Here is a 13,751-nt window from a genome sequence, read left to right as displayed (position 1 = left end):
TCCCACAGGTGACAACCTCTATACTCAAGGGGCCCTAGGTAGCTGTTCTGTTATTCTGTGGTTGGACTTTGGGTAGTTTCAAATGTTCCATAGATAATATGATGAGGCCCCTGAGAAAAGTGACTCAAAGTAATGAAAGAGTTTTATAAGAAGAGAAATAATCAGTGGAGAATCACTTTGAAGACCACTTAATGAAAGTGGAAAAAGAATATTCAAAAGTCACATTTCAAGATATAGATCACACTACTTATCTTCACTAGCAGTCATTTTGGTTTTGTGAAAACACAAAAAATTAAGATTTTTGGCTTACCTCTCCCATATTTCATGCTATTACAAAGAAAACTAGGAATATTTTAAAATACTCTTTAATTTTTGAGTTTATAAGATAATTACATTTCTCCCTTCACTTTTCTTCCTTCAAACCTTCCCATATACCCATCCACACTCTTCTTCAAATTCATGGCCTCTTCTTTCATTAATTGTTATTGCATGCATGTATGGATATCTATATACATGTATATTCCTAAATATAACATGTCCATGCTTTTTTAAAAAACTTGAAAATCATTTCTTAAATAAGCTATGAGTAATAATGTTTAATTTTACCCAAATAAATTCTCCATCCTTGCTGTTGTTATGAGTTTCTTGGGGTTCAAGCCATGGTATTTTTGCTAGTTTTTTTCTTAACTAAAACTGTCTGAATTAATACACATGCAATTTACTGCAGCACTTTGAAGGATCAAGATCAAGATCTATCAAGGATAGATCTAATTGCTGGTTCTTCCTGGAGGATGGCTTGGTATTATCTATGGCACCTGATCCACAAAAGGCTGTGCATTCTTCACTGTCTAAAAAATTTCCCCAAGTACATATTTATAGATGTCAGAACACTTCATCTATACAAATATATCAATTGACTTCACTTATTTGTTGTGTTTTCACATCATTTTAAGTATCTGAGTCATCTTCTGGGAAGAGAAAATCCTGTACATTTAAGTTGATGGCATTTCAAGTCTAGTTTTCAGAAAATACCATCCAACATATATGCATGTTTTTAGGTCCGAGAAGATGAGAGGAACAAATTGATATGAATTGCATTTTAATAGGTTGTAATTATGTCTTATCAAATGCTCCACTTTAAAATCCTTTATTCTTTAGGAATGGTAATTGTCCCCTTTTTACTGTAGTTATTGTAACTTTCAGAAAGTAGAATTGTAAGTTTCAGGAAGAATTAAGTCTGCTATTAGTCTTTGGCCTTCTCTGTATCTACAATAACGGTGAGAACAAAATAAATTGTTCTCATCTAGTTTCTGAAAGGCACTTTTTTTCCTTCTAAAGATTGACCTTGCTGGGGAATCCTGAAGTTTCACATATTTTTAACTCTTTATTTATTAACCCCAAAAGGTTTCTTTATTGGCAAATTTTAAATATATTTGGGAAAAGGAATGTCGATAGATATTTCTAGAACTTACAGTCAATTCTGTTTTCACAGGACTTTGTAGTTTATGATATAATAGATGAGGCCTTCCAGTGAACAATGTTCTAAAATTTTATTTGAAGGAGGAAAGATCAATTTTAGTTCATTTTTTCATCTTCATTGTAGGATGCAGTGTCAGAATGTAAATATTAGTTACATTTAATGTACTTTATGAAACTGTGTTTTAAAATCTTGGACTCCAAAGCTTAGGTTATTGTATATAAATGTACATTGTATATGATGTATAATGTTGGAGATTTAGAGCTTACAGGAATATTGACACATATCTCTACAGAGTGTTAAAAACACATTGTACTTCTTAGAAATATTAGCAGACCAGTGATCTCAAGTTTAGTATCCCAATTGTATAGTTAATTTAGATTCCCAAATTTAGTCATCTTAGAACTACCCCAGTTTTCTGTTGTTGTTGTTTTTTTGGTGTTTGTGTGTGTGTGTGTCTTCTTTTTATTAAGAAAAAGTTCCAAATGGCACTAAAAGCTGAAGTTCTTGGTATTTGCCGAGCTGTTTCTCACACTTATTCTCATTTAATTTTCAAAGTAATCCTGTGAGGTAAATATTATTATTTTATACTCAGAGGTGAGAATATAAGCTCAGAGGAGCTAAGTGGCATAAGAGACAGATCTTCGCTAGGGAGCATTATATAAGTCAAGCATTCCTCTTACTATTTTACAATATGCATAACACCGTTACAGTAATCCTTTAAACTGGAGGTAGGTTTTGGTATTTTATAAAACAGAAACTCAAACTCCTAGAGGCTAAACCCCAAAATAGTCTAAAAGTATAACTAATAATTAATATTCTGGCATTCCCATCTTTCCCCCACTGGAATCATACAATATCAAGTCATATAGCAATGGATTCTATTGATTACCATTAAAAAAGTCCAGTTTGAGATTTTACAGCCTACTTGCTCTCATTAGTTTGTGCCAGGAGCCATCCTTGGTGGTGGGCAGGTCCCTGTAGAGGTGGTAAGGAGTTGTCAGGGGGCAGAAATGAGCCAGGCCATAGTGGTGGTGAGAATTGTGTAGTCTGACTGACTAGTAGCCAGAGTGCTTCTTTATTTATACAGAATTTAGTAAGCAGGGTTACATTCATGATGTTCCAAAACATAGACCATATCATTTTTGTTTTGGACACGTGTTTCACTTCCTCTTGCTCATCTTTTAGTCATCATTAATAAACTATGACAGAACAGAGTTATTTTTTCCAATCATTTTCCCTCAAGATTTGACATCATTGATAAACAGAGTTATTATTTTTACTCATTAACTCAGAATCCAATTTTTAAGAATCTAGAGGCATATGACAGCCTGTTCTCAGGCTGGTAGCTTTGGTGGCTACAGGGACACTAGACCAAAACAAAATTTCCAAGCCAGCCTGGGTGTGTTGCCATGTCCCAAGCAGTGTATTATTAACTCTTAGTGGTCAGAGTGCCCAAGAAAAATCCTCAGGCTAAAGCTGCTGAAGTTATTCAAATTCTGATTTAATACAGTGTTTATATTTTATATTTTTATAGAATTTGTCTATATGTCTAATCCTGGCATTCTGTTGTTCCTTGGTCATGTGACACCTCAGTGACTCTGAATGTGCTAAGTTTTCTAAAAAATGGAGGTCGTGACATTTCATTCTTTTATCATCTTTCCACTCCATACTTTGCTCATCAATATGTCTCTATGTAGGGCAGAGGTATATGCCATGTAATTGCCTGAGTGTATAGTGGGAAGAAGCTTGTAATCTGAACTGTGGCCAACTCCTCTAACCCACTGAACCTTGTTGACGTTTTTGAGTTTACTTTTTTTTTTTTTTTGCTTTTATTGTGGTATTTTATTACAGGAAGAGAAAAATATCCAAGATATATCTGCTGATCTTTGAAAGTGTAATCGATGTTTTATTTATTTTTATTTTTATTTTGCAATACAATTCAGTGCTACATATCAGCCACGGATTCCCTTGTTCTCCCCCCTCCCACCCCCTCACCTTCCCCCCAGTGACAGTCTACAGAATTAGTTTACTTGGTTTTAAATATCTTGTTCCTGTGTAAGTACAGGGACAGATGTTTCAAGAATGTCTCATAGTCTCATAAATAGACCACTGACTTCTTTATGTGTGTCACAACCTCTAAGGTGTAAGGAAGACCTTCAAGTAAATAAGAATATTTCCCTAGAAGCAGGCAGGGGAAGAGGATATGTTCAGGACTTTCCTGGGGGAAGCTTACAAGCAATACTCCTGAGATAAGGCATAAATGATTCATAAGAAATTTTCCATCAATCCAATATCCCCAAATTGTACAAATATAAAAGTCCCTCAAGTATGCAACTGGTAGAGACAGATTAAGCTACACAACTATCTCACTTATGCAGAGGGCCTAGTCCAGTCCCATGAAGATTCCACAGCTATTGGTCTAAAATTCATGAGTTCCCACTAGTTTGGTTTGGTTGTCTCTGTTAGGTGTCCCCTGGCAGTAGGATCAGGATCCATTTCTGGTGCATGAGCTGGCTTTTGGAGCCTACTACCTATTGTGGGACACCTTGCACAGCCTTGTTGTGGGGGGAGGGGCTTAGACCTGCCTCTACTGAATGTACCAGGCTCTGTGGACTCCCCATGGGTGACCTTGCCTTGTTGGAGGAAGGAACCAGGTATGAGTTGTGGGGGGAGGTGGAAGGGGTGGGAGGAGGAAGGAGAGGGGATCTGTGATTGGTATGTAAAATGAATAAAAAATTTCTTAATGAAAAAAAAGAAAACCAAAGGTGGCATGGCAGTCATCATGTGGCTCAGCTTTGCCTGATCTTTGTCAAGCAGCTGTGCTGGATTTATGACTTTTACTGTTCCCATCAGATATGACCATGGCAAATTTGGGTAGCTAAGTCATTAAATTCTTTTTAAATTTTGAGATTATAATATAATCACAACATTTCTCCCTCCAAGCCCTCCCATGTAACCCTCCCTACTTCCCTTTAAATTAATGGCCTCATTTTCATGAATTATTATTTTATGCATACACACACACACACACACACACACACACACACACACACACATACTTATTATAGACTCTTTAGTACATAAATACAACCTGCTTCATCCATATAATGTTACTTGTATGTTCAGGACTGATCATTTGGCCCCGGACAACCAGTTGTTGTGCTCTTTCCTGGGAAAGAGCACCTCTTCCACTATCAACTTTCCTTAGTCGCCTATAGTCCAGCATCCCAAGGTTATGTAAGGTTGAGGCCTCATGAGCTTTTCTCTGTGCACTTTGGCATGGTCATTGGTGTCATCCTTCTTCAGCTCGTGTTTGGGCAGGCATGCTGGTGAGACTTCATGGATGTGCTTCTGGTATTACTGGACACACAATACCACAGCATATTACCTGATCCTCTGCCTCTTACAATCTCTCTGACCCCTTTTCTGTAGTGTTCCCCGAGACAGAGGCATGGGACTCTTGAAGATATGTCCATTGAGAATGGGTTCCACAATTCTACATTTTGTTTGGTTATGATTTTCTATAGGGTGCTCTCTCAAACAGCCAAAGAAAACGTAACAAAACATGAGAAGCTATTGTTTGATTTGTTGGACAGGGATGCCTAAGAGACATCCAAAACATTTAGCCTATTGCCATTACATTTGGTGGATCCCTAGAGGTGGACAGTAAGTCTCTATTGCTGTACATATCATGCACTTCAGAAACAGAGCCCAGAGACCTGTTAACTGCAACTGATATGGATGTCTCTGCCCTGAGTACTAGCTTCCATGGTACCAGAAGGTACCACAAAAGCTTCCAAAGGATGTAGACAACCAACACTGTGACCCTCTATCTATGATTATGAACTTATGAACCACATCAACAACCAACATGACAATAACCCTAATGGCGCAGTACTGGGACATCTATGTTGGTAGTAACCAACAGCTCTCTAATTGAAGTTAAGACCCACTCAACAAAGGGAAATTATACCAGGTACAGAAAACCTGGCTAACTATTCTGTGCTGGTGAAGTCATGGTTATTGCAGGAGAATCTACAATCACTAATTTACTAAACCAGCACAAGCCCTAACAACAAACTATAAATATTTGCCCATAAACCCACAAGTACAAGTAGTCTTCACCCCTCATCAACAAAAATTATCTTAAAACATGATTTTAATGTATCATGTTAACCCTTTATTTGTATTAATAAGTCACAAACTATACCTCTGCTTGCCTTGTCTATTGTCTTCCTAGAGTCTCAAGGGGAGTATGAGGAGACTCAGTACCATGATCCCTGCCCACTGAATGGTTCTTGTTCTCAGTATCCTATACAGAAGAACCCAAAGCATTATTTCTGTCTTAGTAATTGTTTCTGCAGAAACAAATTAAGCCAACCTCTTTAAAACATCTTTCAAAATGCAAGAAAATAAAAGCAAAACAAAAACACAACAAGACCAGGAAAAAATAATGAGAAACATGTGTAACTGTGGCCAAAACTGAAAGGAAAACATATTAATCAAGCTTATTCTTTACATCTCTAAATAAGACAACAGACTAGACTAGACAGACGAGACAACAGGCTCAAGAGTACAGTAGTTAGACCCACTTTATTGCAGACTCCACATTTTTGCTTTTAATGGCTAAATATCAGTGGTCCCTACCTTGCTCTGTAACTGAAAACTTGAACAGTTACGTGACTTTATAATCACTAAAAAGAAATAAAGATCTCGTAATCATGTAAAAACACATATCTACTCAATTCAGTTACTAAAATTATCCAGTCTTGCTGATTATGGTGGCTCACACCTTTAGTCCCAGCACTCAGGAGAGAGAGGCAGGTTGATCTCTGAGTTTGAGGCCAGCCTGGTCTACAGAGTGAGTTCCAGGGCAGACAGGGCTACACAGAGAAACCCTGTCAAAACCAAAACCAAAAAAAAAAAAAAAAAAAAGCCAATCCCAAACATTGTCAAAATTCCAAATACTTTCCAGTTGAAAAATTCCGACTGTGGAATCTTCAAATCAGACATTGGCATTGGGAAAAAGGATTTTTAAATTCCATTTTCTCCTCCTCCACTGTTTACCACTTGGTTATTAGTTATTATCTTACAAAGGCACTTGACTAGAGATATTTTCTCTTATAGGCCCTTGTGTTCTTTCAGAAGTTTTCTCTTCTGAGTTTCTTTGACTAGATCTACAATGTTATTGATGCATTTCTTTTAGCTAGATATTTTGCAGCACTCTGTCTTAGATAAAGGGTTATATTAGCAGACACAATGCCTCCATAATGAATTGGATGGTCTACCTTAATGAACAGTGGACTTGTGGGTTGCTCTCTGTCACAGTACCAACTTACCTTATTGCCTCATTGTTTAAACTTCTAAGATAGAAGCCAGATCCAGTATATTGCCCTAAACCTAAGATGATTATACTTAGCTTTAGGTAGAAGACCACTGATTTTCACTTTATGAGAAATGAAAACTCTACTTCTCTAGGGAATGTCTCCCATTGCTACTAATTATCCAATATTAATATATGCTCATCACAAAAGGGTGGAGTCTTGATACAGATTCTTTGTCATTTCCCTGAAAATTGTGTGTATTGTTTAGTGTCTCCATTGATTAGGATATCATAGAAAGGTATATGATAAATGTTAAAATCAGAAAAGTATAATCAAAGAAAAGAGACTTGGAGACCTCAACCTACATCAACCTGTTCTGTGAAAGACCAAAACTTATTGATAGTTTTTTCCTCAAGGCCTACTGTTCAAGGTCAGTATTGATGATCCCTGCATCTCAATCTACAGCTTTAAACATTGGAGGTAGATGAATGACAGGGAGGGGCAAGTTCATTTGCAGGAGAATTTGTTATTAACTCCGACCTCAAATCTTTGCTTGCAGAGCTAGTCAGGCTCTTGAAAGACTAACAACATTATCTGGTTTTGGCTTACCAATTAAGCTAGTGGGAGAATATCCTTTCTCCTACTATTCATATTGGTTCTAAGGGGCCAGAGAACTGGAAAGTAGGAAATACTCCATAATGTGGCATTCCATAGTGTGTATATTAAGTATAGAAAAAGATTCTCATGGAGAATGAAGACTTTGAGAAAATTCTCTAAGAGTCCTTTCTCTTTCCACTTCTGGTGGCAGTTCCCCTAGCCTGTGTCATATCTGTTTCTTTTGAAGGCCCAGTGTAGTGATAGCTAGAACATGGCCTGGGTTTTCACTAACCATTTAAGTATAAGGCTATTTAGACCATCTGCTCTGCAGTCATTCTTTTTTTTTTTTTTTTACATTACTCAAACCTAGGGGGAAAGTGTCCTGTTGGTATTCAGTCAGACTTGTAGATAACCCTTCACTAGACCTGAGTGATAGGAGCTCTCAGTAAAGAGTGCACCCTTTGGTAGAAGAAACGTGTTACATTATTGGAGGAATGGGGTTTGGAAAAGATCCATTAGCTAATGCAGCACTCCCTCCTCCTTTGTATCTAATGGATTCCTTCATCTTACAGGTCAGAAAACTTAGGTTAAAAGTGTTAAAATGACTTTCCAAATGTTCCACAGATTATAGGTTAGTGGGAGTGGTATACTATTATACTGAAGTACAAGGTCCAACTTTTCTTCCTATCTTATTCGGTTCTGGCCACATAGTTATGAGCTAAATAGGTTTTATGATCACATACCATCTCTAGTAAGCCTTTTATCTGGGCTGAAGTGCTTGGTTAGAACATTAGGGGTAAAAGTTGAGTGTCAGATAACAGGATAAGAGAGACATGCCAGCTTTCTTCATTGTGTGCTGTAGTGAAAATACATTTTAGTTTTGTATCTGTCATGTTTTTTGAGTAATTATGTTGTTCATACAATGCACATACTGACTGAATTTCCTTTTTTGCCACACACTTCATAAAGATGTACAAAATGTGTATAAAAACCAAGCTATCGCACCCTTCTCCCCAATGTCTTGGAATCGTCTCAGGAGAGGAGTCCAGCAGATTTATAAGCCAGAATTGGTGGAGGACTCAAAGGCAGCAGTATCTTTAGGATACAGCAGGCAAGTTGCACTTATGAATTCAGAGACATTTGACAGCATGCACAAGAGCTGTGCAATTTCTAGCCAGACAAAATTCCCCCATGGAGCCGGGAGAGCTGGGGACAAAGTTTCATCCTTCTTCTACCAGGCAGCTGCTTGAAGAAGAGACAGGTTGGCCACATTCTAGTGGATGGCCATATAAGCTAAGAGCATTATGGAAACAACAATTGGACTTGATGTGTCTAAAAAGCAAACTACAACCACCACCACCACCACTACCCTCACACTACACCCCCCACCAATAAAATCCCAAGAGAACATGAGTTGAATGGATAGGGAGGTAGAGATGGGTCTGTAAGGAGTTAGGCAAAAGGATTGTAAATATGATCAAAATACATTGCATTTTATTAATCATCAAAGAATCAATAAAACTTCCTTTTAAAAAACAAGGTTATCAGGCTTGTATGGCAATTGCTTTAACTGCTGAACCATTGTGCTAGCCCAATAACTAGCATTTTAATAAGATTCTTATTTCAAAAGCTTTAAACCTATATATATATATATATATGTGTGTGTGTGTGTGTGTGTGTGTGTATTATATACATACATATATGTGTGTATTATATACATATGTGTATATATATATTTATTTATCTAGCATAAATCAAAATATAAAAAATGGTTGGTATTTAGCATCTGTTCTTGTATGTTGTGGTGATCTGAAGAGAATCAGTATTCATCATTGATAATGTTCCTGCTAATTTGTTATGATAATAACCTTTTTTTACACACTTGATTACTAAGCACATCTCATGACAACAGGCACATGGCCAAGCTTAGCATGATATTGTGGTCATCTAATAATTGAACAGTGTGCCTTGTGGGCCATGTTAGTTCTACATGTCATGTTTTGATTTAAGTAAGAAAACTGAACATAGCTGGACATAGAGATTGATGGTATGAATTTATTTTTACAGTGACTTTATCCAAAATCACTCATACAGAATTTCAGAGCTTACTGCCACCTTGAAAGTAAATCACCTCAATAAAGAGTGCTTGGAATTTTTTTTTTGAATTAGTGAAACAAAAAATGCCCAAATATTTGCATTATAAGAGCATAGAAATTGGTAATGCCGAAATACATTCAGTTATATCAGAAATATTAGAGTTGTTGATGAGATGGAATCATATTTAAGATAACATTTCTTTAGTCTAAAGGAACAGATAGAAAATAAAAACAACAGAACAAGCTTCCTGTAAAAAGAGTATACGTGGACAACAGTCAGCCAGATTCTTAGTAGTGTCCAAGTTGTGCTCTTTCATAGCTAGATGAGGCTTGGGTAAGTTGCTTAGCTCTTTTTTGCCTCTGATGTCTCCCCTGTACAATCACATCATAATCTCTATTGATATTCATTTTATTCAATGTGGTTACTAATAATTATCTAATAGATCCATACCAACCCATGGAAACTAAGTGGCTTAATAAATCATATCTGTGGTTTTAATGATAGTTACTAACATCACAGAATGCCTCTGTCCTCACCATTGAGTATACAATGAGAGAAATACAAGATGCTTTATTAGAACCTCACTCCCCTTGGGACTAATCATTATTACAGGGATGAAATAGTACTGTCAGTTAAAGGGGCACTTTATTTCTTCCTAAAAGGCCAATTAGAACTTCAGTTTACAGGTTGAAAATATCAAGATTTTAATTAGAGATAAATTACTTAAACAGGAAAGACAGTCTTGGAAATGGTTTAGCATTTCAGACTGCTGATTCTTTGAGCAAATCGTCTCATTTCTCTTCACTTCTGTCTCTGATGGGGCACAAAAGGTCTTTATAATCAATATTTTTCAACTCTAAATTCTGGAGTTCTGAGAAACACTTTGGAGAGACTCTCACTACTAGAATCTGCTTAGGAGATGGTGCAGATAAGTCTTTCTCTGCCTCCACTCCAAAGACATAGGGTACAGAGCTTGTAAAATGTTGACCTGAAGAGAGTGAAGTGATTCTGTGTCTGGAGTAGGGCAGTGTTCCTAGGGTTCCTGTTGGGATCTAGAATGGCAGCTGCTAAGAAAGCATGGTGCCAAATTCCTAGTCTCCAGAGTAATGAAATAAAACACAGGATAATTCTTTATGCCTTGCTAAGAGTAGAAATATAAATGTCACTTTCTGTAAGCCTGCACCAAAAATCATCCTCAGAAGTTTTTGCAATACTTCTAACTATGATAATCAGCCTAATGGTAATAAATATGCCAACTAATGTATGTTGGTATATGTAATATATACAAAATAACACAATTTTTACTTATTTCCAGCAAAACCAAGGCAAATGCCCAGCCCAGAACTGTTCAGTGGAAGCTCCTGCATGGATGCCTGTCCATCATTGTACCGTAAGTTACTTCAAGACTGATTAGATTAAAGGAGAAATAATGCTTTATTCTGGAATAACCTTCCTGGAATGAGGTAGAACATGGTCTAAAAACCTAGAGTAGAGCAAACATTTTGGTAGGAAAAAAATTTCTTTCAGAAAGAAGTGTATTATAAAAAGTCACCATGATTAGGGAATCTATTTATTTGTTTTTGAGTCAGGAAACCTTGCAAAGTACTTCTCTAAATGAGATATTGATGAGTTATATTTGCATGGTCATTAAAATGAATATATTTGCACATGTGTTTTTCTAAATAGCTGCACATTCAGCAGTATTTGATTTTGAGATGCCTTCGAGAAGATGCTTTTACTTTATCATTGTTTTGTTGACTGCTTAATCGTGATGAGTAAATGGACTTGCAATTTCCAAGTCTTCCTGGCATAATAATAGACTCTGCATTTGTGTGGACTCTTCTATCCGAGAATTATCCAAGTGCCTTTGAAAGAAACAGGTACTATGTTATTATCCTTGGGTTGCAGATTGAAGACTTAACCACACAGGGAGTAAGAATAGCACATCAATCGTAGAGCTAGCAAGAGATGCCAGATACCCTACCTCTCCTTTTTCATGTGCTTGCTCTATTACATTGTGCAGTGAAGTGAATGAAAGAAAGGGACTGATTTGTATAATATTCTCTTGTACATGCATTGCCTGATAGAGATGACAGTGGTGCCTCTGGGAATTTTCTTTGCTATAACTGACAGTTTGCCTGGAATGAAATAATGCATGTGATGGGGACAAGAAATCTGAAAGCTACTTTGGGGCACTTCTCTCATTTGACCCTCCCTGCAGGTAGTCTGGAAGTAATGTGTGGTGTCTCTTAAACACCTGCATCTGCTGTCAAAGTACAAGCTGCTGAAAGGGGCCACTGGGCTGCCATGGTGTGGCTTATGCTATGTGGTAAAGGCAGTAGGCCCAGGGGAGGCTACTTTTTGTTCAGATCCTGTAAAGGACACAGCTTCCTTCCTTGGTTTTGAATGTATGTGGAAGGAAGGGAAGAGGGGATCACCTTTAGTCAAGGAGATGATAAAGCTAAATTTTGGAGGGATTCCTGCTGTGCAGAAGCAGCTTAGACTTGCCAAAGACTTAAAGAATAAAAATGTCACATTTTTGTGAGCAGATGGCCAGAGGGGAGCTTGTGCACAGGGACTCTGTTGCTGCCAGTGAGAAGATGAGTTTTAATAATTTTAGTTCTTCATCAGTCACCCATCTCATTGTGTCCCTGATGATATTATCTTACAACTACTGTTTCATACATCTGTTTATTCAAAGAGGCTACACGCTCTTCAGGGTCCTAGTGCACAAATTCCTAAGTAAATTCTTTTTCATAGGAGGGTCCCTGATGACTGAGGCTCTGAGCTGAATCTTTAGTATGTTGGTTTCTTGGTAAGTGCTATATTTGAATGTGGGCTTTGGTAAGCTTTTTTTGTCACTCAAAGATTTCTTTACATAGAGAAATAATGCTGCCATCTGACCATTTGGGGTCAAGTTTCCATTCTGGAATCAAAATAACTTACAGATGATTTCTCTACAGGGTTATTGGTGTGTTAGATTTTGATTATTATTAAACTCAGCAGTATTTGGTTTTAGATGGGTCCATTTGTACTTTTCATTTCATAGTGTTTTGAGAAATTTATCTTTAAATTAGACAAAATTTAGCAATTTCACCCACTTATGCAAATTTCTGGTGATATCATCACGAATTAATTTCCTTTTTCTTTTTTTTTTAAATTTTTTAAAAATTTTTATTTTGCAATACAATTCAGTTCTACATATCAGCCACGGATTCCCTTGTTCTCCCCCCTCCCGCCCCCCTCACCTTTCCCCCAGCCCACCCCCTATTCCCACCACCTCCAGGGCAAAGCCTCCCCCGTGGACTGAGATCAACCTGGTAGACTCAGTCCAGGTAGGTCCAATCCTCTCCTCCCAGGCTGAGTCAAGCGATCCTGCATAGGCCCCAGGTTTCAAACAGCCGACTCATGCAATGAGTACAGGACCCGGTCCCACTGCCTGGATGCCTCCCAAACATATCAAGCCAATCAACTGTCTCACCCATTCAGAGGGCCTGATCCAGTTGGTGACCCCTCAGCCATTGGTTCATAGTTCATGTGTTTCCATTCGTTTGGCTATTTGTCCCTGTGCTTTATCCAACCTTGGTCTCAACAATTCTCGCTCATATAAACCCTCTTCATTCTCGCTAATTGGACTCCCAGAGCTCCACCCGGGGCCTAGCCATGGATCTTTGCATCCAGATCCCTCAGTAGTTGGATGGGGTTTCTAGCATGACAATTAGGGTTTTTGGCCATCCCATCACCAGAGTAGGTCAGTTCGGGCTGTATCTCGACCATCAGCATTGTTTGTAATTGCCAGAACATGGAAACAACCTAGATGCCCTTCAACTGAAGAATGGATAAACAAAATGTGGTACATATACACAATGGAATACTACTCAGCAGAGAAAAACAATGACATCATGAGGTTTGCAGACAAATGGATGGATCTAGAAAAAATCATCCTGAGTGAGGTAACCCAGACTCAGAAAGACAAACATGGTATGTACTCACTCATAGGAGGATACTAGATGTGGAACAAGGATGACTGGACTGCTACTCACATCACCAGGGAGGCTACCTGGAAAACAGGACCCCAAGAAAGACACGGGGATCGCCCAATGACAGAGAAATGGAATGAGATCTACATGAACAGCCTGGACATGAGTGGGCATAGTGAAGGGCGAGGGTCGAGGGAAAGAGAGCTTGGGGGAGTGGGAGATCCCAGCTGCATCAACAACAGAGAGGGAGAACAAGGAAGAGGAGACCATGGT

The 13,751-nt window shown here is 37.9% G+C and overlaps 1 protein-coding gene across 15 annotated transcripts in view; it reads left to right on the top strand.

Moving 5' to 3' along the window:
- The window catches only part of Dlg2 (discs large MAGUK scaffold protein 2), a 1,877,153-nt gene that overhangs the window by 350,096 nt on the left and 1,513,306 nt on the right, over positions 1-13,751 (top strand). For all 15 annotated transcript variants that reach the window (XM_052714317.1, XM_052714325.1, XM_052714324.1 and 12 more), the window contains one exon: positions 10,814-10,888. In XM_052714317.1, coding sequence (XP_052570277.1) covers positions 10,814-10,888 — 75 coding nt within the window. The remainder of the gene's footprint in view (positions 1-10,813; positions 10,889-13,751) is intronic.

This window comes from Peromyscus californicus, unplaced genomic scaffold (genome assembly GCF_007827085.1).
Source record: "Peromyscus californicus insignis strain IS unplaced genomic scaffold, ASM782708v3 Scaffold_4__1_contigs__length_199733344, whole genome shotgun sequence".
NCBI lineage: Eukaryota > Metazoa > Chordata > Mammalia > Rodentia > Cricetidae > Peromyscus > Peromyscus californicus.
The sequence above is the reverse complement of the archived record's forward strand: the minus strand, read 5'-3'. Positions and strand labels throughout refer to the sequence as shown.